General features: G+C 35.3%; 1 protein-coding gene and 1 long non-coding RNA gene across 2 annotated transcripts in view; one reads left to right on the forward strand and one right to left on the reverse strand.

Moving 5' to 3' along the window:
* Positions 1 to 26,359, reverse strand: part of tinagl1 (tubulointerstitial nephritis antigen-like 1) — a 65,701-nt gene that overhangs the window by 17,352 nt on the left and 21,990 nt on the right. The window contains exons 4-8 of the mRNA XM_062047257.1: positions 22,033 to 22,125; positions 21,849 to 21,963; positions 10,558 to 10,684; positions 10,315 to 10,465; positions 2,801 to 2,987 (exon numbers count right to left, since the gene is read on the reverse strand). Coding sequence (XP_061903241.1) covers positions 2,801 to 2,987; positions 10,315 to 10,465; positions 10,558 to 10,684; positions 21,849 to 21,963; positions 22,033 to 22,125 — 673 coding nt within the window. The remainder of the gene's footprint in view (positions 1 to 2,800; positions 2,988 to 10,314; positions 10,466 to 10,557; positions 10,685 to 21,848; positions 21,964 to 22,032; positions 22,126 to 26,359) is intronic.
* LOC133650245 (uncharacterized) lies at positions 5,632 to 19,254 on the forward strand. Its single transcript, XR_009826214.1, has 4 exons — positions 5,632 to 5,783; positions 10,296 to 10,468; positions 10,545 to 10,710; positions 18,211 to 19,254. It is a non-coding gene; the product is annotated as an uncharacterized LOC133650245 (long non-coding RNA).

The raw sequence follows: 26,359 nt of genomic DNA on the forward strand, positions 1-26,359 counted from the left end.
TTCTGTTGTGTTTATGTTGTGTTACGGTGCGGATGTTCTCCCGAAATGTGTTTGTCATTCTTGTTTGGTGTGGGTTCACAGTGTGGCGCATATTTGTAACAGTGTTTAAGTTGTTTGTACGGTCACCCTCAGTGTGACCTGTATGGCTGTTGACCAAGTATGCCTTGCATCCACATGTGTGTGTGAAAAGCCATAGATACAGGACAATAAAATGCCGGACAAACAGACTTAAGAACACTTTTTACCCGAGAGCAATAGTGTCGCTGAACACAAGACGACAATAATGACTGTGCATGTGAGCTGTGTGCTTGCTATTTTTATGTATTTTATGTATTTGTATCTCTTTATCTATGTTCTTATGGTTTTATGTGTTATGAATTTGCACAAAATTAGTTTTGCTTACAATTTCGTTGTACAATGTACAATGACAATAAATATATATTCTATTCTATTCTATTCTATATTATGTGATTGGGCCGGCACGCAAAGGAAGTGCCTTTAAGGTTTATTGGCGCTCTGTACTTCTCCCTACGTCCGTGTACACAGCGGCGTTTTAAAAAGTCATACATTTTACTTTTTGAAACCGATACCAATAATTTTGAAACCGATACTGATAATTTCCGATATTACATTTTTAAGGATTTATCGGCCGATAATATCGGCAGTCCGATATTATCGGACATCTCTATTTCTTATTACAAGTTTGTCCTTAAATAGAATAGTGAACAAACAAGATAACTTGTCTTTTAGTAGTAAGTAAACAAACAAAGGCTCCTAATTTAGCTGCTGACATATGCAGTAACATATTGTGTCGTTTATCTACCTATTATTTTGTCAACATTATTAAGGACAAGTGGTAGGAAATGAATTATTAATCTACTTGCTCATTAACTGTTAATAGCTGGTTATTTTCTGTTTTAACATGTTCGATCTACACTTCTGTTAACATTTAATAATCACTTATTCTTCTCTTCTTTGATACTTTACATTAGTTTTGGCAGATACCACAAATTTGGGTATCAATCCGATACCAAGTAGTTACACAATCATACATTGGTCATATTCAAAGTCCTCATGTGTCCAGAGACATATTTCTTGAGTTTATAAAAATAATATAAATTAAAAAAACAACAAAATAAGATTTTGTGATGCTAAAATATATCGATGTAATCATAGTAATATCGACTAGATACGCTCCTGTACTTGGTATCATTACAGTGGCGTTTGTTTATATTATAGCGTCCCGGAAGAGCTAGTGCTGCAGGGAATTCTGGGAATTTGTTCTGTAGTGTTTATGTTGTGTTGCGGTGCAAATATTCTCCCAAAATGTGTTTGTCATTGTTGTTTAGTGCGGTTTCACTATATGGCACATGTTTATGACAGTGTTGGCCTTAGTTCATACGGCCACCCTTGTGGTGTGTTCAAAGTCAAGATAATAGATGGTTAATGGTCAGACATAGTGAAATCTTGGACTTGAGTGTGGTGTGTTCAAAGTCAAGATAGTGGATGGTTAATGATCAGGCATAATGAAATCTAGTCTTGACTGTGTCGACTATAGGTTAATTTTAACACATCCAAAATGACACCAGTGTGATGCGGTAAGTAGTGAAGCATGAATAGTCATCACTCGTCCAACAAGGATAATGCTTGATGTAAATGTACTATATTTGTCACCATGGAGACAAGGATTAGTAATTTAAAAGTAGTTACAACACTGCGACTATCAAAATTCGTCCAGTCGTCCGTTCTCCCTTTTCTGTCTACACATATTATCTGCTTGTAAGTACTCTGTGATTGTGAACTGCCGCGAACATGCTCCCACACATACACTATATTGCCAAAAGTATTTGGCCACCTGCCTTGACTCACATATGAACTAGAGGGTCCCAGAGGGTCCAATATGATGTGGGTCCACCTTTTGCAGCTATTACAGCTTCAACTCTTCTGAGAAGGCTGTCCACAAGGTTGCTGAGTGTGTTTATAGGAATTTTCCACCATTCTTCCAAAAGTGAATTGGTGAGGTCACACACTGATGGCCTGGCTCTCAGTCTCCGTTCTAATTCATCCCAAAGGTGTTCTATCGGAGTTCAGGTCAGGACTCTGTGCAGGCCAGTCAAGTTCATCCACACCAGACTCTGTCATCCATGTCTTTATGGACCTTGCTTTGTGCACTGGTGCACAGTCATGTTGGAAGAGGAAGGGGCCCGCTCCAAACTGTTCCCACAAGGTTGGGAGCATGGAATTGTCCAAAATGTTTTGGTATCCTGGAGCATTCAAAGTTCCTTTCACTGGAACTAAGGGGCCAAGGCCAACTCCTGAAAAACAACCCCACGCCATAATTCCTCCGCTGACCCCTCTCTGTCAGTTTACGTAGCCTACCACTTGGTGGCTAAGTTGCTGTTGTTCCCAAACTTTCCATTTTCTTATAATAAAGCCGACTTTGGAAAATTTAGGAGCGAGGAAATTTCACGACTGGATTTGTTGCACAGGTGGCATCCTATGACAGTGCCATGCTGGAAATCACAGAGTGGCCCATTCTTTCACAAATGTTTGTAGAAACAGTCCCCATGCCTAAGTGCTTGATTTTATACCCCTGTGGCCGGACCAAGTGATTCTCATCATTTGGATGGGTGGCCAAATACTTTTGGCAATATAGTGTATATACACACATATATATTTATGTGTATATATTTTTTTTCATTTGTATTGATTTGATAATTTTTCAATATTGAAGTGACCATCTTAAAAAGTGAGGATTTGAACATGAGGATGTGATGATAAGTCGATATGCAGTACTTACGTTGGACGAGAGCCTGTAAGGCGGCGTGGACTGGTAGATGTCGTTGTGGTAGATGTGCACGTTGGGGCAGCGTTGCGTGGCCTGCCTCTTGCCCCGCCCCACCGAGCGACTCTGCATCATGCAGTGGCCCACCTCTGCCGGTGTGTGCTGCGGGGGCCGGTATGGATAGCAGGTCTCCGTCACCACCCTGCAGCAGAGAAGTAACAAGTTGTCAGCAAGTTACACGGCAACATATATATATCAGCCAGGCCGACTATCGGTGCCGATGTTTGGCATTTTGACGTACTGTATATTGGTATCTGCCTATTCTTTATTGGTATCTGCCTATTTGTTATTGGTATCAGCGTATTTTTTACAACTACAACAAAACTACATCAATATACACACATATGATACCAGTATTTACTATTTCTAAGAATACATAATTAGTAAACCAGATAATAATAAGCACGGCTCAAGCACCAGTCCGTTTGTCCTGCATGTGAAAAGTTATTTTTGCTGAAGCCCAATTTTCTCTTTATTTAATTAATTTAAAAATTAAAAATAATTTGATTGTTCATAATTCTACCCGAATGTTTTTATATCTGACAGGGCATGTATTATCCCTCCTGCAGTGATGGTCCCCTAAAAGACATCTCCCTTGCTTAGCTGTATAAACTTCCCATCTTGCAAGGATAATTGCCCGGGAAATCCAGTTTTTGTCCTTCTGTCTTGGCGTCTTCTTGGTCCCCGTTTTGTTTGTTTTGGCTACAGCAGCGATGGAGTCGCTCGGCAAGCCTCCGTCCGCAACACTCAGAGCGTGGGCTCATAGAGAGTTTCATGGCGTAAAATATCTTAAAAAATAGGAGATTAGTAGATAAGTAAAAAAGAGCAGGCAGCAGCTCACACATTCTCATACTTTCTGTAACATCCAGGAAGAAATTACGTAACTATAATCTACATTAGTGGTCACCAACCTTTTCGAACCCAAGATACAAAGCAAGATCTACCCTTGCTTCAACTATCTATCTATCTATCTATCTATCTATCTATCTATCTATCTATCTATCTATCTATATATCTATCTATGTTGTGTGTCTGTGTTATTGTTGGCTGATGTCCGCATTTTTTGTCAAATTTTTGCTGCTGTTTTTTGTAATGTGCCCCTGTGCAGCACTTTGGGCACCACTTAACTGTTTATTGCCACTATGGTCTTAGTACTGTCGTATATTTGTTCATCCTGTGATCACTTATGTCAGCGCCGGAGGGAGTAAAAATCAGCTGTTCACCTGACGGGTTTTTCGTTGTTTGATAAAGAAGGGATGAACAAGGAAGTCCTTCTATAGCCGCCGCCATGTGTTATCGCATATTACTGCCCTTGCACCCGTCAATGTTTACTTTTGTAAATACAAATCAACACAAAATCAGTACTTTGGAGCAATGTTCACGGACTATTATTTGGCTTGTTAGCTTCTGATGGTCATATATATATATATATATATATATATATATATATATATATATATATATATATATATATATATATATATATATATATATATATATATATATATATATATATATATATATATATATATACATATTAGGGCTGCAACAACTAATCGATTATAAAAATAGTTGGCGATTAATTTAGTCATTGATTCGTTGGATATATGCTATGCACAGAGGCAATTTATTCATTTATTTTTAATAAACCTTTATTTATAAACTGCAACATGTACAAACAGCTGAGAAACAATAATCATAGTAAGTATATATATATATATATATATATATATATATATATATATATATATATATATATATATATATATATATATATATATATATATATATATACTACCGTTGAAAAGTTTGGGGTCACATTGAAATGTCCTTATTTTTGAAGGAAAAGCACTGTACTTTTCAATGAAGATAACTTTAAACTAGTCTTAACTTTAAAGAAATACACTCTACACATTGCTAATGTGGTAAATGACTATTCTATCTGCAAATGTCTGGTTTTTGGTGCAATATCCACATAGGTGTATAGAGGCCCATTTCCAGCAACTGTCACTCCAGTGTTCTAATGGTACAATGTGTTTGCTCATTGGCTCAGAAGGCTAATTGATGATTAGAAAACCCTTGTGCAATCATGTTCACACATCTAAAAACAGTTTAGCTCGTTACAGAAGCTACAAATATGACCTTCCTTTGAGCAGATTGAGTTTCTGGAGCATCACATTTGTGGGGTAAATTAAACGCTCAAAATGGCCAGAAAAAGAGAACTTTCATCTGAAACTCTACAGTCTATTTTTGTTCTTAGAAATGAAGGCTATTCCACAAAATTGTTTGGGTGACCCCAAACTTTTGAACGGTAGTGTGTATATATATATATATATATATATATATATATATATATATATATATATATATATATATATATATATATATATATATATATATATATATATACACACACACACATTGTGAGCACAGGTGGGTCGTAACGTGCTGCATTTACTTTAATAACTTTTTGGATAAATGTACTTTTCAGGGTCGTTTTAAAGTAACAAACTTTTTACTTTTACTTGAGCATTTATGAGAAGAAGAAAGGCTACTTTTATTCTATTATAGTGAGAGTTTAATTCAGATGGTTACGTTTATTTCTATCACAACTATTTATAATTATCGATTAACGCTTGCAAAAATGTAGTCTTTTGTTTTATTTTAATTTTTAAGATGTAGTCTTATATCAGCGACCTTGCTTCCGGGAGGCACTGTCACGTGACTCTGTTTCGCCAATCCAACGTAAGCAGGAGTGACGTTTGACTCCACTTAACCAACCAAATTTTAGCTATAGGAAGCTGAAATATGTCGGCATTTTTAAATTATATGATAAAATAGAAACCTAATTGTTTAACAAGTGTCAGAATGTTCCCCAAAGAAGACACTTTAATTACGTGACATGACGTCATCACGGCCCGGCTGTTTGACACAACGGGTAAGCAGAAACCTCCTAAACAGTTGACTAAAAATATACCTCTGGTGTTTTTTAATAACCACAAGTATTATGTAAACACATTAAAACATTACCAACAACACCAAAAAAGAAGTGGAAATGTGTACTTATCGGTTTTGAGCCGTAGCTTTAAAGCTACTGAAGCTAGCTTATTAGCATGTAGCATTCTCTTCTTCTGCTGTGTGTACATGTGGCGTAGCTAAACAAGCTGAAATGACCACAATCGCCCCCTAGTGTACGAGAGGCACACTGCGTATGGCCAACAGTCACAATAATAATAATAATAATAATAATAATGGATTAGATTTATATAGCGCTTTTCTAGATACTCATACTTTTCTAGAAACTGAATCATTTGACAAATCAGACTAATTTAGCGCATAGAAACGCGCTGACTGTAAAAAGTGACATAACGTCAGACAAGGCAGCAAAAAAAATTTCAATTATTACTTTCAAACTTGTAAAAATAAAATGTATATAATCATGTGTCAGTAGCAGTGGTGTGCCATCAGTGCCAGCAAGGCCTTCTCCGCTGGCCAAACATAAATAATGATCATAAATTAATAAAAGTTAATTTAATTTTATTTGACTTTCCATTAGAGATGTCCGATAATGGCTTTTTTGCCGATATTCCGATATTGTCCAACTCTTAATTACCGATTCCGATATCAACCGATACCGATATATACAGTCAAGGAATTAACACATTATTATGCCTAATTTTGTTGTGATGCCCCGCTGGATGCATTAAACAATGTAACAAGGTTTTCCAAAATAAATCAACTCAAGTTATGGAAAAAAATACCAACATGGCACTGCCATATTTATTATTGAAGTCACAAAGTGCATTATTTTTTTTAACATGCCTCAAAACAGCAGCTTGGTATTTGGGACATGCTCTCCCTGAGAGAGCATGAGGAGGTTGAAGTGGGCGGGGTTGAGGTTAGTGCTGCAAGGGGTTCTGGGTATTTGTTCGGTTGTGTTTATGTTGTGTTACGGTGCGGATGTTCTCCCGAAATGTGTTTGTCATTCTTGTTTGGTGTGGGTTCACAGTGTGGCGCATATTTGTAACAGTGTTAAAGTTGTTTATACGGTTACCCTCAGTGTGAAGTGTATGGCTGTTGACCAAGTATGCAATGCATTCACTTGTGTGTGTGTGAAAAGCCGTAGATATTATGTGACTGTCGCAAAGGCAGTGCCTTTAAGGTTTATTGCCGCTCTGTACTCCTCCCTACGTCCGTGTACACGGCGGCGTTTTAAAAAGTCATGAATTTTACTTTTTGAAACTGATAGCGATAATTTTGAAACCGATACTGATCATTTCCGATATTACATTTTAAAGCATTTATCGGCCGATGATATCGGCAGTCCGATATTTTCGGACATCCCTACTTTCCATACATACACTACCGTTCAAAAGGTTTGGGGTCACCCAAACAATTTTGTGGAATAGCGTTCATTTCTAAGAACAAGAATAGACTGTCGAGTTTCAGATGAAAGTTCTCTTTTTCTGGCCATTTTGAGCGTTTAATTGACCCCACAAATGTGATGCTCCAGAAACTCAATTCGCTCAAAGGAAGGTCAGTTTTGTAGCTTCTGTAACGAGCTAAACTGTTTTCAGATGTGTGAACATGATTGCACAAGGGTTTTCTAATAATCAATTAGCCTTCTGAGCCAATGAGCAAACACATTGTACCATTAGAACACTGGAGTGATAGTTGCTGGAAATGGGCCTCTATACACCTATGTAGATATTGCACCAAAAACCAGACATTTGCAGCTAGAATAGTCATTTACCACATTAGCAATGTGTAGAGTGTATTTCTTTAAAGTTAAGACTAGTGTAAAGTTATCTTCATTGAAAATAAGGACATTTCAATGTGACCCCAAACTTTTGAACGGTAGTGTATATACAAGTATTCATTATTTTCTCTTCATGTCATATTAGGCTCCAGTGTTGCTGTTTTTAAGTTAGAGTTTGTATCCAATCAGAATTCAGCTAGCTTGTTGCCAGCGCCGTGGCAACAAGTTGTTAATACCGTATTTTTCGGACCAAAAGTCGCAGTTTTTTTCATAGTTATACTTATACTCAGGAGCGACGTATGTGTGAAATTATTAACACATTAGCGTAAAATATCAAATAATATTATTCAGCTCATTCACGTAAGAGACTAGACGTATAAGATTTCATGTGATTTAGCGATTAGGAGTGACAGATTGTTTGGTAAACGTATAGCATGTTCTATATGTTATAGTTATTTGAATGACTCTTACCATAATATGTTACGTTAACATACCAGGCACGTTCTCAGTTGGTTATTTATGCCTCATATAACGTACACTTATTCAGCCTGTTGTTCACTATTCTTTATTTATTTTAAATTGCCTTTCAAATGTCTATTCTTGGTGTTGGCTTTTATCAAATACATTTCCCCAAAAAATGCGACTTATACTCCAGTGCGACTTATATATATTTTTTTCCTTCTTTATTATGCATTTTCGGCCGGTGCGACTTATACTCCGGAGTGACTTATAGTCCGAAAAATACGGTAGTAGCCCACCTAGGTAGCCTTACGTTGAATGTGACTGTGATTGGACACTCCCTTGTCACTTTCGTAAATCACATGTTGTGATTTACGAAAGCAGAAAGTGGCACCGGAGCCATACCCGGCCAGCGGAGAAATCAGCGGCACTCACATTTTTAACCAACAAAGAAGCAGAGCAAAACGTTGATTAGGTGGCGGATATAAATTTCAAGAAGGGAATTTAAAGAGAAACTAGATCTTGTGAAACGAGGTTGGCCGACCCCGGAAACTAGTTAAAGCTGTCCTGGCGGTGGAATGGTTTTCCCGCCACTTCCACGCGAATCAACCAACTACGAGCGGTACCAATGGCTTATACGGCATCAAATGGCCGTTACAAATTGTGAGTTCAAATAAATCTTTTCACATTCAATATGTTTTTTACAATTATTTTAGTTTTGACAGTACCACATCCGGGGTTTATTGATTATTAAAGTTGCCAAAAAGTAGCCAGTTTTGTACACTAGTGACAAATTGAGGTGATTCAATGCCCAGCAGTGCGCAAGTGTGTTTCTGTAGAGCAGGGGTCACCAACGCGGTGCCCGCGGGCACCAGGTAGCCCGTAAGGACCAGATGAGTAGCCCGCTGGCCTGTTCTAAAAATAGCTCAAATAGCAGCACTTACCAGTGAGCTGCCTCTATTTTTTAAATGTTATTTATTTACTAGCAAGCTGGTCTCGCTTTGCCCGACATTTTTAATTCTAAGAGAGACAAAACTCAAATAGAATTTGAAAATCCAAGAAAATATTTTAAAGACTTCTTCACTTGTTTGAATAAATTCATTAATGTTTTTACTTTGCTTCTTATAACTTTCAGAAAGACAATTTTAGAGAAAAAATACAACCTTAAAAATGATTTTAGGATTTTTAAACACATATACCTTTTTACCTTTTAAATTCCTTCCTCTTCTTTCCTGACAATTTAAATCAATGTTCAAGTACATTTTTTTTTTTATTGTAAAGAATAATAAATACATTTTAATTTAATTCTTCATTTTAGCTTCTGTTTTTTCGACGAAGAATATTTGTGAAATATTTCTTCAAACTTATTATGATTAAAATTCAAAAAAATTATTCTGAAATAAATCTTATTTCAAAGTCTTTTGAATTTCTTTTAAAATTTTTGTTCTGCAAAATATAGAACAAATAATGATTTGTCTTTGTTAGAAATATAGCTTGGTCCAATTTGTTATATATTCTAACAAAGTGCAGATTGGATTTTAACCTATTTAAAACATGTAATCAAAATTCTAAAATTAATCTTAATCAGGAAAAATTATTTATGATGTTCCATAAATTATTTTTTTAAATTTTTTCAAAAAGATTCGAATTAGCTAGTTTTTCTCTTCTTTTTTTCGGTTGAATTTTGAATTTTAAAGAGTCGAAATTGAAGATAAACTATGTTTCAAAATTAAATTGTCATTTTTTTTCGTGTTTTCTCCTCTTTTAAACCGTTCAATTAAGTGTAAATATCTTTAATTATTAATAATCACATAGAGTTAAAGGTAAATTGAGCAAATTGGCTATTTCTGGCAATTTATTTAAGTGTGTATCAAACTGGTAGCCCTTCGCATTAATCAGTACCCAAGAAGTAGCTCTTGGTTTCAAAAAGGTTGGTGACCCCTGCTGTAGAGTATTCCTTAATTCCGTGGTCATGTGGCGACATAAATTATTGTATTTTGGGAGGTATTTATTAAAGTCGGACTAAGTAAGACATCCCTGAAGGCCAAGGTGGAAATTTCAGTAGAAATGATCAACTTACAAGAATTCCACTTCCAACTAAAAAAAACATGGAGTAATTTGTAAATTAATTCTGTGTTTTACACGCGCACACACCAACTACAATTGTAGTCCAAGATCCATTAAAAATAACTACTAAATAAGTCAAATGTATTTAAATCGGTCGATCTCTAGTCCTCATAACAGTTTTTACCCTCTGCGGCGGAGATACCACCAGGCTCCGTCCACACGCCCCCCGGCGCAGCCGCCCTGGTTCCTCGTGTCGCAGGAAATGAGGTTCTGTGGCGACAGCTGAGGAGTCATGTGACCCATTGACTGGATGGAGATTCTGTCTGACGCCACAGCTGGTTTGAAACAAAACAAACACACACAAAAAAAGACAATCTTTTAAAGCCTCTGCTTTCTTTTTGCCGACGACGCAAGAATCGGAGCCTACCAGCTGTGGAGAACGCCCAGGAGGCTGCGCAGTTGCCCTGGTCCAGCGGTTCGTGGATCTTGCCCGGCCACTTGTCCGCCGAGTTGAAAGAGACGGGCAAGACGTCGCCCTGGGAATCCATGTTCATCTAAGAAAGGGACCAAGCGAGTCATGGTAGGAAAGACTTAAAAGTGGATGGAGTGCAAAAAATTGTTGTGTGCTGCTAGTTCAACGACATCGCCCACAGGTTGGAGAGCATAACAACACGAACGTGGAGGGAAATGAGCGTTTCCATGGCCACGGCCAGACGTAAACGCAAAAAACTAATTTAAATAATGCGCTTGTTATCAATTGTGCATGCAGTCTTACTAAATCACACGCTATTTTATAGTTTGCACACGCTGTTTAGCGCGTGCTATCTGGACCTTAGTAGACCAGGCCCTTACTACTATATATATATATATATATATATATATATATATATATACCGTATATATACATGTGACATGCTACAGTTTAACAGGTGCAAACTTTGTAAAATGATATGAAAACACGTGCTAATCACAAAGATTGGTATTTAATGCCCAAGTTTGGGCTTTAATACTCAAATATACTGCAAAAGAAAGGACTCGTTAACAAAAATACATTTCCATACCAGTGTTTCCCATAAACTGCCAAGATACCTGTGGCGGTGGGGGCGTGGCTATGGGCGTGACTATGGGCGTGGTCACCATGACATCATCGATTAATTTGCATAATTTACTACAATGATATGATTTTCTCTAAAAAGGCTCAAAAAATGTATACTTACTAATTAATAATAACAGTTTTGTTTTTTAAACGTCCATCCATCCATCCATCCATTTTACAATATAATTACAACACTTTAGTCAAAGTCAAAGTCAAAGTCAGCTTTATTGTCAAACAACTGTTTGTACAGGACATACAGGTGGACGAAATTACGTTCCTCTCACAACCACGGTGTCTATAAATATAAAGTGTAAAAGAAGAATAAAAAAGACAACAATTTAAACAGTCGCATGAGGGGGGGGAAAAATATACAGGGGAAGAAGATATTACCAGAATATCTATAATATCTATCTATTGTATATACAGTATTGCAACGTAAGTATTCAAGTATTTAGATGGGAGTGCAAAGTGCAATGTAAACAGTGTAAACAGTTAAAACAGTTAGCAGCATTTTGAGTCCGGAGTAAAGTGGCTAAGTGATAGATGGTGTGTGTGTGTGTGTGTGTGTGTGTGTGTGTGTGTGTGTGTGTGTGTGTGTGTGTGTGTGTGTGTGTGTGTGTGTGGGTGAGTGGGGGGGGGGGGGGGTGTAGTGTCTCAGTTCACAGTTCAGATCAGATTGCAGGGCAGAGTGAGAAGGGGGGGGGGGGCCGGGAGAGAGTTCAGCTTCCTTTATGTACATATTTATATACAGATTTGAACAATAAGTTATTCACTGAAATATATTTATTAGTTGTTGTTCTTACAAAAAATATATCTTATAAAAATATAAAAGCTAAAATGTCTCTTAAAGCTCTGCCCCTTTAACTAGTGCATACTAAATAATTTAACTTTAGCCTACTACTACAACCATATTATTTACCAGCAACATAAAGTGAAACAGAGGCAGAGGTGTCCTGCCACAGTCAGTAACAAATAAACAGAAAACAGTAGTGGTGGTAGATAGACACAAAGCTTCATCAAACATCTGATCCACTGAACAAAGAGCTCCAAAAATCTTGATCCTACACTTCTCTTTTGTAAAGTAAATCTGAACAGCCGATATGGGCATCTATATCAACTATATGATTTGCCTGAGAAGCTGGACAGGACAAAAAATAAATAAATAAATAAATAAAAAATCTATTCTTAATTCTTTCGTGGCGGGCCGCCACAAATAAATGAATGTGTGGGAAACACTGCATACGAATATTAATCATCATTTTAGCGCTGAAGGATCTATTCCATGACGTTTTCGCCAGACGTCTTCTGATTAATTGTATCACCAAGGATGGGTACTTTTTACATTTGGACGCCACGGTACCAATTTTTGGTATTTTTGTGTGTGTTCAAATGTGTTAAAAAATGGTAAATTACAAATAATTATTTTTTTCCAGCTTTCTTACATACCTGTGTCTCATTTGCAAGTACCGTACTGTATTATACAGTAGACCTTTGCCTGCAGTTACACTTTCAGAAGTACTTTATTAATCCCCGAGGGAAAATTTAGATTTTGTACAGGGAGAAAGAAAAATAATCGCTGACGAGTCTGCCAACTTCCGGCGCCCCTTACAATAAAAAGGTGAGAAAAAGGTAAAAGTTGGGGAAGGGGAGAGTAAAAAAATATTCAATCAAAGGTTGGACTCCAGGGAGGGGGTCCAGACTGACGCCAAGGAAAAAAACGTAATAGCCATAGCACACATAAACAAATTACATAGAATCAACAAAACTTGCAACAGAGGGGAGGGACACGGAGCAACGGAGGCCGACTGCTGCTGTTAAATGTGCCATTATCATATTTTGTTGAGTGCTGCAAAATGTTAAAACTGTAAGTAGCTGTTTGATCGTAACTTACATTGGTTGTAGTTTTCCTTGCTAAATGTGGAGGCCTTGAAATGGCCATGTAAAATCGCTAATGGTAAATGTTAGCATGTATGAGGTGAATCCAATGTAGATTAGCATGGAGCTAGCGCATTTTGAAAATTTCGGGCGCTTTCTTTTTAGCTTTGTAATTTGCAACGTTACTTAGAGGCAGTCCGGCGAAGTCTGCTCAGAGTGCCTGACCGCTTGACTCCCGGCCAAATTCGCGAGCCGGCGCAGAGTCTGCAACCGGACGTGCGTTGGATTTTACTTGAATCGGTACCTGGTAGGGATGATGTTTGATAAGAAATTATCGAGTTGGAGCCAATTATCGAATCCTCTTATTGAACCGATTCCTTATCGATTCTCTTATCGAATCCAGATAGGTTGTTGTATATGGAAAAAAACACACAATATTTGGTTTAACAAAAGCTCACTTTTATTTTATAAGAAAAATAAATAAAAATAAATATTGACTGTTGTTACCCCCTTAAAAATATATATATATATAAATATTGACTGTTGTTACCCCCTTAAAAAAATAAAATAAAATAAATAAATATTGACTGTTGTTACCCAAAGTAAATTAAGTGGGATTTTTCAGAAAAACAAAAATATACAGTAACACAAAAACAACCTGTCTCTGTGATCACTATAGGTGTATAAATAATAATATAGTGTTAAATAAAATTAGTCCCTTGGGCACAAAACTGAAAATAATACTATCACTGGAATTGGCGCTGCAGGTTGAAGCACAGGAAGAGGGGTTTGCTTCGTCATCTCTGTCGCTGCTTCTCCACAACACGTTTCTCTAACCTTCAGGTTATGTACGGCCTGAACATGCTTCATCATGCTTATTGTACTCCCCCCCCTTACATGAGAGCGAAGCCTGGCAATAATTGCAGATAGCCGTTTCCTCGTCGTATTTTTTTGTAAAATCAAGCCATGCCTTGAGGCGTTTTTTCCGGTCCATTGTTGTTGCTGCTTTCTGTATCTGCCGCCTAATGACTGAGCTACGTCATTTCCTGGGACGTGCCACAGGGCATTTCCTGTGGGACGGGATTCGTTCCCAGGGATTCGAATAAAGAACCAAATCTTTTTCTTTACTATAGTGGCCTCGATAACGGGAACCTGTTCTCAAAAAGGGATTCGAGTCCATGGAATCGGTTCTTTTCTTATCGAACAACCAGGAGAACCGGTTTCGAACATCATCCCTAGTCATACTTGCCAACCTTGAGACCTCCGATACCGGGAGGTGGGGGGTGGGGGGACGTGGTCGGGGGTGGGGGGCGTGGTTGGGGGCGTGGTTAAGAGGGGATTATATTTAAGATAGAATTCACCAACTCAAGTATTTCATATATATATATATATATATATATATATATATATATATATATATATATATATATATATATATATATATATATATATATATATATATGTATGAAATACTTGACTTTCAGTGAATTCTAGCTATATATATATATATATATATTTATTTTATTATACATATAAATAAAATAAATACTTGAATTTCAGTGTTCTGGAGGCTATCCAGTAGATGGCAGTATTGTCCTGTTTAAGAGTGTCACAACATTGCTGTTTACGGCAGACGAACTGCTTTACGGTAGACTAAACGTGACTGCTGTTGTTGTGTGTTGTTACCGCGCTGGGAGGACGTTAATGAAACTGCCTAACAATAAACCCACATAAGAAACCAAGAACTCGCCCTCGATCATTCTACAGTTATGACGTCATTGGGCAGGCAAGCTGTTTATATTGTGGGAAAGCGGACGTGAGAACAGGCTGTCCCCACTCAGGTCCGCATTGAGCTGGAGGGGGCGTGGCCTCCAGCTCCGGCTGAATACCGGGAGTTTGTCGGGAGAAAATTTCTGCCGGGAGGTTATCGGGAGAGGCGCTGAAAACCGGGAGTCTCCCGGTAAAAACGGGAGGGTTGGCAAGTATGTCCCTAGTACCGACGGACTTGGGTCGGTACCCATAAAAGTACCGAATTTGGTACCCATCCCTATGTGTCAGTCAGTCAACTGACGGATGCATTACTGCCACAGGTGGTGGGAAAGTGTATTACAAGTGTATTAATGTTGCGTTTATACGGACCACAGCTGAGAAACAGATATTCTCTGGCGACCCCCTAGGGGGCGCTCCTGGCCCAATAAAAGTCGAAATGAAACGAAACAAAAGTCTTTCTGGGAAAGGGTGAACTTAGTTCAGCCCCCCGAGATCCTTAACAGTGTGTGAACTTGTTGTTGGAATGCAATGTTTTTGTTTACGAAAACGGTCGGCCAATTACAATGCTTGCATCCGGCTTTGTGTTTGGCTAGTTACATAAGTCTGCCAATCAAACAGTCCCAGACCTTCAGGATGCGCTCATGCCTGGAGTCTGGTACTCCGGTCTGGGCCACAAATAGATGACGAAATACTTGGACTTTAGCACAGTTAACTTTTTATTCACACTCAGGAGCAAACGATGCTCTCGGTTAATCACGCGCATAAAGTCGCACCTTGATGGGGGCAAAGCCACGCCTCCAAAACAATAAGGCGTCTTCCGGGTCACATTCCACCGTGGGAGTTTTGTTTCCATTTGAGACGTGGGTCACATGCATTGATGAGGGGGCAAAATTATACATAATTATTCATGCTCTCATTTGTGTTGGATGAGCGCACTCTACTGGCGGGATACAATGGGGTGTCCAAACTATGGCTATTCAGTTTGACCTGCAAAACATTCCAAGTTTAATAAGGAATCTATCCTGGGGGGGTGCCAACAGTTTAATTTGTAATATATTTGACAGTCAAATTGCAGAAAATGTGGACAACGATAGTAAAGCAGGTCATTGACTATTCATTTTATATTGATATGTATGCAGCACAGAATTCACCTATATGACCCAATCCAAACAACCTTTCCCACTCATGGTGCAAATAAACTAACAGAAAACGTCAACACTCATGTTCACACACATCACGCTCACAGAAGTCTGTGGCTATAATAATAAATGTCCAAGCACCACACATAGTTCAAAAGTACACCCATTTTAAGTCCACTACAATGCATGATGGGAAAAAAGCAAAACAATCTCCACACTTATCCATACTTGCCAACCCTCCCGTTTTTAGCGGGAGAATCCCGGTATTCAGCGCCTCTCCCGACAACCTCTCTTCTCCCGACAAACTCCCGGTATCCAGCCGGAGCTGGAGGCCACGCCCCCTCCAGCTCAATGCGGACCTGAGTGGGGACAGCCGTTCTCACGTCTGCTTTCCCAGCAGCTTGCCTGCCCAATGACGTCATAACATCTACGGCTTTTAGAGAGTAGAGTGCACAACAAGCAGAGAGAGTTCTTGGTTTCTTATGTGGGTTTATTGTTAGGCAGTTTCATTAACGTCCTCCCAGCGCGGTAACAACACACAACAACAGCAGTCACGTTTAGTCTACTGTAAGGCAGTTCGTCTGCCATAAACAGCAATGTTGTGACACTCTTAAACAGGACAATACTGCCATCTACTGGATAGCCTGCAGAACACTGAAATTCAAGTATGTCTTTTATTTATATGTATAATAAAATAAAAAATAAAAATAAAATATATATATAGCTAGAATTCACTGAAAGTCAAGTATTTCATACATATATATACATATATATACACATATATATATATATATATATATATATATATATATATATATATATATATATATATATATATATATATATATATATATATATATATATATATATATATATATATAATATATATATGTGAAATACTTGATTTGGTGAATTCTAGCTGTAAATATACTCTCCTCTTAACCACGCCCTTGGCCACGCCCCAACCACGCCCCAACCCCCCCCACCTCCCGATATTGGAGGTCTCAAGGTTGGCAAGTATGCACTTATCCATGTTTGGAACGTTTTAGCTGCTTGATATTTCTGATTGATTACAAAACTTTAAGGAGGTTGTCACGGAAGTAAACAAGGTAGTAGTCAAACTTCCACATACTCTTATTATCCACTTATATATATATATATATATATATATATATATATATATATATATATATATATATACATATACAGTATATACACATATATATATATATATATACACACACACACACACACACATATATACATTCATATACATATATATACACATATATACATATATATATATATATATATATATATATATACATGGGTAGAGTGTCCGCCCTGTTATCGGTAGGTCATGAGTTCAAACCCCGGCTGAGTCATACCAAAGATTATAAAAACGGGAGCCATTACATCCCTGCTTGGCTCTCAGCATCAAGGGTTGGAATTGGGGGTTAAATCACCAAAAATTATTCCCGAGCGCGGCCATCGCTGCTGCTCACTGCTCCCCTCACCTCCCAGGGGGTGGAACAAGGGTGATGGGTCAAATGCAGGGAGTAATTTCACCACACCTAGTGTGTGTGTGACTATCAGTGGTACTTATATTATTATATACAGTACACACATATATATACATACATATATACAGTCATACACACACACACACACACACACACACACACACACACACACACACACGTATATATACATATATATATATATATATACATACACACACATATACAGTATATATATATAGCCAATAAATGTATAATTTTCCATGTCAACAAAGTAAGCATGCCTGATAGAAACTCCACTTGTCCAAATGTGCTAGCTCCATGCTAACTTACATTGGATATGCCATACACATGCTACTGATTAGCATTAGCGATTTTACATGGCAATTTCCACACCTCCAAATGTGTTAATTAAAACTACAATCAAACATCTGGTGTGTAATAAGTACAATACTTACAGTATCAACACTTCGTAGGGCACATTCAACATAATGGCCAAACTACTTCCCGGCTACGGGAACACAGCGTACAATAAATGAATGCATGCATACTTGCAAATGATACTCAGAAGTGTAAGAATCATCAGCTCACTGATACATGAAAACATTGACATTTTATTTTGACTCACACAAACGTACCAAATGTCTGAATTCCGTGCGGTCTTTGAATGCATCGTCTAGTGTTGCGGTTCGGGGCGCAGGCAGCGACACGCCGAGAGGGAGTCGTGATGTTTTGGCCGGAAGAAGCTGAGGAATGCTGGTGGAGATGCTGGAAGGAAGTGATGGATGGTGGCGGTGGGCGAGGGGGCGGACCCCCAGCGCCACCGTGGGCGACATGTTGCACCTTACGTAAGGCGTCTGGCTGAGCACGCCAACAATGGGCTGGGCTGCCAGACGTCGTCGCATACCATTCTGCCGCCATAATTAAGAAAGCCACCTTTGGTCTTTGCTGCTGCGTTCCAAAGCGTCACCGGACAAAAGGGCAAGCTCCGACATGACGTATGCGACCGCGGAGGAGAGGGGACGCGGGATTGCAGCCTGCGGGCGTTTTTCAGAGGGTCTGCCTTTGAAAAAACTCACTTGAAGGCATCAGAGCTTCTTCAAGATGAATTAAAGCTCGGCTTATGCGGAGGTTCTTTTGTGTCTTTATCCCCAAAAACCTTTTTTTTTGGACACTGAATTTGGTTTTTACATCAAATTATGCTGACAATTTCACAGAATGAAAACAAAAATAAAAATTGTGAGCAAAGTTTGTGTTTAAAAAATTAGTGTGTAAAAATTCAGTGTATAGAAATTTTGGTAAAAAATTTTTTTGCAGACAATTTCATTAAATATACAATTTGTGAGAAAAATGTGCGTTCAAAAATTCCCTGAGTTAAACTTCAGTGTATAGAAATTCAGGGGAAATTTTTTTTGCTGCCGATTTCTTAAATAAAAATTTGTAAGAAAAATGTGCGTGTTAAAAAATTCACTGTTGAAATTCAGTGTAAAAAAATCAGTGTATAGAAAATTTGGTAAAATAAAAATTTGCTGATGATTTCATTAAATTAAAAAAATGAGAAAAATATGTGTTTAAAATTTCACTTTGTTAAAATTCAGAGTAAAAAATGTTTGCTAACGATTTCATTAAATACTAATTTGTAAGGAAAATGTGTGTGTTTAAAAATTCACTTTGTTAAAATTCAGTGTACAACTTTTTTTTTGCTGACGATTTCATTAAGTACAAATTTGTGGGAAAAATGTGTGTTTAAAAATTCACTTTGTAAAAATTCCGCGTATAGAAATTCCAGGTAAAAAAAATTATTGATGACAGTTTCATTAAATAAAAATTTGTGAGAAAGATGTGCGTGTTTAAAAATGTACTTTGTTAAAATTCAGTGTAAAAAAATCAGTGTATTGAAATTCCAGGTAAAAATATTTTTTGCAGATGATTTCATTAAATAAAAAAATTGTGAGAAAAATGTGTGTTCAAAAATTCACTTTGTTGAAATTCAGTGTATAGAAATTCAGGGCAAATTTTTTTTACTGATGATTTCTTAAATAAAAATTTGTAAGAAAAATGTGTGTTAAAAAAATTCACTGTTAAAATCCATGTAAAAAAATCAGTGTATAGAAAATTTGGTAAAATAAAATTTTGCTGACAATTTCATTAAATAAAAAATTGAAAAATATGTGTTTAAAATTTCACTTTGTTAAAATTCAGAGTAAAAAATGTTGCTGACGATTTCATTAAATAAAAATTTGCAAGAAAAATGTGTGTGTTTAAAAATTCACTTTGTAAAAATTCAGTGTATGGAAATTCCGGGTAAAAAAATTATTGCTGAGAGTTTCATTAAATAAAAATTTGTGAGAAAAATGTGTGTTTAAAAATTAACTTTGTTAAAATTCAGTGTAAAAAAATCAGTGTACAGAAATTCGGGTAAAAAAAACGTTTGCAGATGATTTCATTAAATAAAAAATTTGTGAAAAAAATGTGTGTGTTAAAAAATTCACGGTTAAAATTCAGTGTAAAAAAATCAGTGTATAGAAAATTCTGTAAAATTAAATTTTGCTGACGATTTCATTAAGTAATGAATGAGAAAAATATGTGTTTAAAAATTCACTTTGTTAAAATTCAGAGTAAAAACTTTTTTGCTGACGATTTCATTAAATACAAATTTGTGAGAAAAATGTGAGTTTAAAAATTCCCTTTGTTAAAATTCAGTGTATGAAAATTCTGGGTAAAAACATTATTGATGACAGTTTCATGAAATAAAAATTTGTGAGAAAAATGTTTTTGTTTAAAAATTAACTTTTTTAAAATTCAGTGTAAAAAAATCTGTGTATAGAAATTCCGATAAAACATTTTTTTGCAGACGATTTCATTAAATAAAAAAATTGTGAGGAAAGTATGTATGTTTAAAAATCCACTTTGTTAAAATTCAGTGTAAAAACATTTTGGCTGACGATTTCAAAAAATAAAAAATATGTGTTTAAAAATTCAATTTGTTAAAAATCAGTGTACAAAAAAATCAGTGTATAGAAATTCCGGGTAAAACATTTTTTGCTGACGATTTCTTAAATAAAAATTTGCAAGAAAAAAGTGTGTTTAAAAATTAAGTTTGTTAAAATTCAGTGTGGAAAAAATCTATGTATAAAAAATTCGGTTCATCAAATAAAAAATGTTTGAGAAAAATATGTGTTTAAAAATTCACTTTGTTAAAATTCCGTGTAAAAAAAAATCAGTGTATAGAAATTCTGGGTAAAACATTTTTTGCTGACGATTTCATTAAATACAAATTTGTGAGAAAAAAAGTGTGTTAAAAAATTTACTTTGTTAAAATTCAGTGTAAAAAAATTCAGTGCATAAATATTTGTTGCTTCAAAACTCAAGACCCACGTTTGTCGGTTTGTGACGTTATTCCGAAATCTTTTTACACTGAATTTATTATGTATCTACCTATTTTTGCATTTGAATTTTGTGAATTGATTTTTTTTTTTACATCAAATTATGCTGACAATTTCATTGAATATAAATAAAAGTTACAATTTTGGGCAAAGTTTGTGTGTTTAAAAATTCAGTGTGTAAATAAGACAATTAAGTGTATAGAAATACCGGGTTAAAAAAATTCTGCTGACAATTTCATTAAAAAAAAAATTGTGAGAAAAATGTGTGTTTAAAAATTCTGTGTTTTTTAAATCAGCATATAAAAAATTAATATTAAAAAAAAATCAGTGCAGAAATATTCGTCACAAATTCCTACTATGGAGGTTTTTTTTTTTTTTACACTGAATTTATGTAACTGCATTTTTTGCATTTAAATTTTGTGAGGCGCATTTTTTTTTCAAATTATGCTGACAAGTTTATTGACTGAAAATAAAAATGAAAATTGGGAGCAAAATGTGTGGTTTTAAAAATTCAGTGTGTAAAAATTTAATCAAAAAAATTCAGTGTAAAAAAATTCTTGGTAAACCAATTTTGCTGACAATCTCATGAAATAAAAATTTGTTAGCAAAATTTGCGTTTTGAAAATGTGTTTTTTGAAAATTCAGTGTACAAAAATTCAATGTAAAAAAATAAACAATTGCACAAATATTCGTTGCTTCAAAACTCAAAACCAACTTTGGGTAAAGTAAATTAATTTCAACAAAATTAAATATCATGAAATCGTCAACATAATTTGATATAAAAAATTCAGTTCACAAAATTTTAAAACCTGGTCTGCACCACTTTTTAAATGCACACGCAGTCTTAGTAGATCACACGCGACACGCCAGCTAATGGTACATATTATTTTGTTGTTTAAGTGGGAAAACATGTTTCTGACTTCCACCCTTACCTGGATCTCATTCATGTTCAGGATGTTCCTGGAGGGTCTCTGTGTGCCCAATCGGTAGCTGATCCCCTCGTCCAGGGTCATGCCGTAGAACTGGGTGTAGTTCGCGGCCCTCCACCTGGTCACAAGCGTAAAAGTGCACCATTTTGATATGAAAGGCTGTGTAAATATATACGTACTTACTTACCCATAGTTCCCTCCGTTGACAGCCTGGATCATGTCCCTGTCCATCAGACATGCGTTCTGCTCACATTCCCAGCGTCCTGTGGTGCCGCACGTGCTACCAAGCAGACAATCATGTCGTCAACACACCTGCTCGGGTTCTCGATCTGTTTCTTGCTCGCCAGACTTCAGTGAGTTTTTAAGTCCGAGAGAAGCAGGTGACGGTTGGCCAGGTGTCGTGTTGTTTTAAACTTTAGTAACTTACTTTAGACTTTGCTAACATGTCACATAAACACGACCAATGCAATATCTAACACCTTTTACCTTGCAAAAGGAAATGTTCAGATTCATTGGATTTACTTTATTTAGCTATCATTGCAAATATTCAAATAACACTTTGTGCTACATTTGTGTCGTCCCAGCTTTTAGGTTATTCTCAATTATAATATAAAAAAAATAACATATATAAATAGATTTAAAATGAATAGATAAATAATAAACAAAATAAAAAAAATAAAAAATTGTTTGTGCTACATTGTGTCGTCACGGCTCTTAAGTTATTCTTAATTATAATATTAAAAAAATTAAAAATAAATAAATGTAAAATGAATAGATAAATAAACAAGATAAAAAAATAAATAAAATCGTTTGTGCTACATTTGTGCCGTTACGGCGTTTAAGTTATTCCAAACTATAATTAAATAATATTAATAATAAAATACAATCGAAAATTAAGTATATAAATACATTTAAAAGAATGAATATATAATAAAATTATAAAAAATTTAATGAAAACATTTTAAAAAATGTAATAAAATAAAATACAAATGTTCTGACTAAAATAACGTAAATAATAAAAATAAATGAGAAAAAAAAAATAATACTCTTAAAAAAATGAAATGAAATAACAAATTTAAATAATAAACAAACAAATGTTCTAAAATATATTTTCTGACTAGTGCCAAAATTTGTCTCATTTGTTTTTGCTGCAAAATGTTTTTGTCTATCTATTGTAGTTTTTATGTTAATAAACGTTTTAGGATTAATAAGCAGTCCCCTCCCCAGACATTGCGGCTTTTAAGTTATTCTAAAATATCATTACAAAATAATAATAAATAAAATAAAAAATAAAATAAATAAATACATTTAAAATAATTAATAATACAAAACATTTATAAAAAAACACAATACAAAAATAAAGAAAATAAAAAATGTAGCACAGACAAATGGGACAATTTGGAGCGATTTGACAAAGTGGGGGCGGCATTATGAATAATATGTTAATAATATTAAAAACTAAAGTAGTTAGCCAAAAACAATTTGCAACACAAATGTTTTTTGGACAAGTTTGGGAGATTGTGACAAGGGGAACTGGGGAGATGGGTATGAATAATAAAATGTTATTAACATAAAAACTATAAAACGTTAACAACATTACAACTATAGTAGACCAAAATAAATTGCAGCACAAACGAATGGGACAAGTTTGGGAAGATTATGAGAAGGTGGGGAGATGGGAGGCTAGTTATGATTAATAACACGGTAATAACAAAAAAGCTACAATGTTAATAAAATAAAAACTACAGTAGTTAGACCAAACATTTTGCAGCACAAATGAATGGGACACGTTTGGGGAGATTTTGACAAGGCGGTCTATTTTAGAATAACTTAAAAATATATTTTAGAATAACTTAAAAATGTATTTTGGAATAATTTAGATTATTTAGAAAAACTTTAAAAAAAGTATTTTAGAATAACTTAAAAACTTGTTTTAGATTAAATTAAAACATTTATTTTACAATAACTTAAAACATTTATTTTAGACTAACTTAAAAACGTATTTTAGAATAGCTTAAAAAACGTATTTTAGAATACTAAAAAACATTTTTTTAGAACGACTTAAAACATTTATTTTAGAATAACTTAAAAATGTATTTTAGAATAACTTAACATATTTTAGAATGACTTAAAAAACTTATTTTAGAATATTTAAAAAAATGTATTTAATAATAACTTAAAACAATTATTTTAGAATAACTTAAAAAGCGTACTTTAGAATAACTTAAAAATGTATTTTACTATAACTTAAAAAACTTAGTTTAGAAAAACTTAAAACATTTATTTTAAAATAACGTAAACATTTATTTTAGAAAAACTTAAAAAAAATGTTTTTCAATAACTTTAAAAATGTATTTTACATTAACTTAAAAAACGTAACAGCACAAACAAAAATGAAGGGCAGTGTTATTTTCATATTTGCAATGATAATGCTATGATAATGTTACGCGTAACATTGCATTGTGGGACATTTTGGAACAGCTGACAAAAAGAACAAGTACCAAGTATTATATTTAGTTCTTTGAAGTGAATCACTGCTCTGTATTGACTATAAAAGACGTTCTGGACGATCACAAGCCTGTTTCTCCTGCATTCCACTGTGGTTAAAGGTCAACAAAGGCTTACAGGAAGGCCCCGATAAGCGCCTGCGTGGGCTGGAGGGCCGCTAACGAGGACCCGGAGGAAGTCATGATCCGGGATGGGAGGAGAGGATGCACTTTTGGGAAATGGAGGAGGAAGAATTGCGTACGCACACAAGACCTCCTTGTTGGAAGATGCAGAGAGGAGGGGCATGATGTTTTCTAGCTATTTTTACGAAGCGTCCATCATCTCCTATTCTTCCGTGCCTTATCGGAGCTAACCACCCCGCCTTGATTCCAGTCGAACTCGCACTTTGACAGCTTCCGAAGGCGGACAGCTGGCGAGCTTTTGAGCTGGTAAGTAGAGCTCATGGGGCTTGTTTTGATAACACAGCAATGAGGAGCTAATTAACATGCATGATGGACGGGGCCCACCTGGACCTGTTACCCTTGTGGAACCCCCAGATTTGCTGAGTGGTACAGGTCTTGGGACCCCAAAGGGTTTCAGCCAAAAAAGTCATATATATTATTTTATTCATCTATTTAGTTATAAAGTAACACACACATATACATACATATATACATACTGTATATATATATATATATATATATATATATATATATATATATATATATATATATATATATATATATATATATATATATATATATATATATATATATATACATATATATATATATATATACAGTATATATATACATATACATATACATACATATCTATATATATGTGTGTATATATATATATATATATATATATATATGTATATATACACATATATATGTATATACATACATACATACACATATACACATACATATACATGTATATATACATACATATACATATATACATACGTATATGTATATATACATATACATATATACACATATGTATATATATATATACACATATGTATATATATATATACAGAAATGCGACTTATACTCCAGTGCGTCTTATACTCCGAAAAATATAGTATATACATACACATACATATATATGTGCGCATACATATATATGTATGTATACATGTGTATACACATACACACACATTATATTAATATAATGGATATATATTTAATGATAAATATAATTAGATAATAAAAGTATGTGAAAGTTCGACTACTACCATGTTTACTTTGGGGACAACCTCCTTAAAGTTTTGTAATCAATCAGAAATATCAAGCAGATACAACGCGCCAAACATGGATAAGTGCGGAGAGTGTTTTGCATTTTTCCCATCATGCTTTGTAATTTTAAGATTTTTTTTTTTAAGTACGTGGTTGTTTTTTATAATGTCCACAAAGTTTGGTGAGTAGGTTGTGTTATGTGTGACTATGTCAGTTGACATTTTAGGTTGGTTGGATTTTTTTTTCTTTCCACCATGACTAGGGAAGGTTGTTCGCATTGGGTCATATAGGTACATGCTTCCCATATTTTCACTATGGCAGGACATTAAAAACGGCAACAAAATTGTCAGACTATTAAATTGACTGCAATCTCCCAGTGGGTAAGATTCCTTATTAAACTTGTGATGTCGGCGGGCCGTAGTTTGGACACCCGTGGTCTAGATCAACTTCAGAGCCAGCCAGCGGTATACATACAGTGTTTTAGTTTTTGTCATGTTTTATGCCTACGTAATACTTGTGCAGTATTTGTGTAACCACATCCACGCAACTCTTAATGTCACTACAAACTCACCATAAGGTACTCTGGCGGTATCTAGTGGTTGAGGGGTCAAATTACACCTCTAATAGGATTTGCACGTAATTCAAAGGGAAATGCTTGGATTCATTTGGTTTTTCATGGAAAAGGCGTTATAAAATAGCAGGTTTACAGTTTAGGGGAAAATGGCCGTTATAAAGGGAGTCAATGGGGACAAAAGGGGAACTCCAATGTATACTCACTCA

Source organism: Entelurus aequoreus, linkage group LG05 (genome assembly GCF_033978785.1).
Source record: "Entelurus aequoreus isolate RoL-2023_Sb linkage group LG05, RoL_Eaeq_v1.1, whole genome shotgun sequence".
Lineage (NCBI taxonomy): Eukaryota > Metazoa > Chordata > Actinopteri > Syngnathiformes > Syngnathidae > Entelurus > Entelurus aequoreus.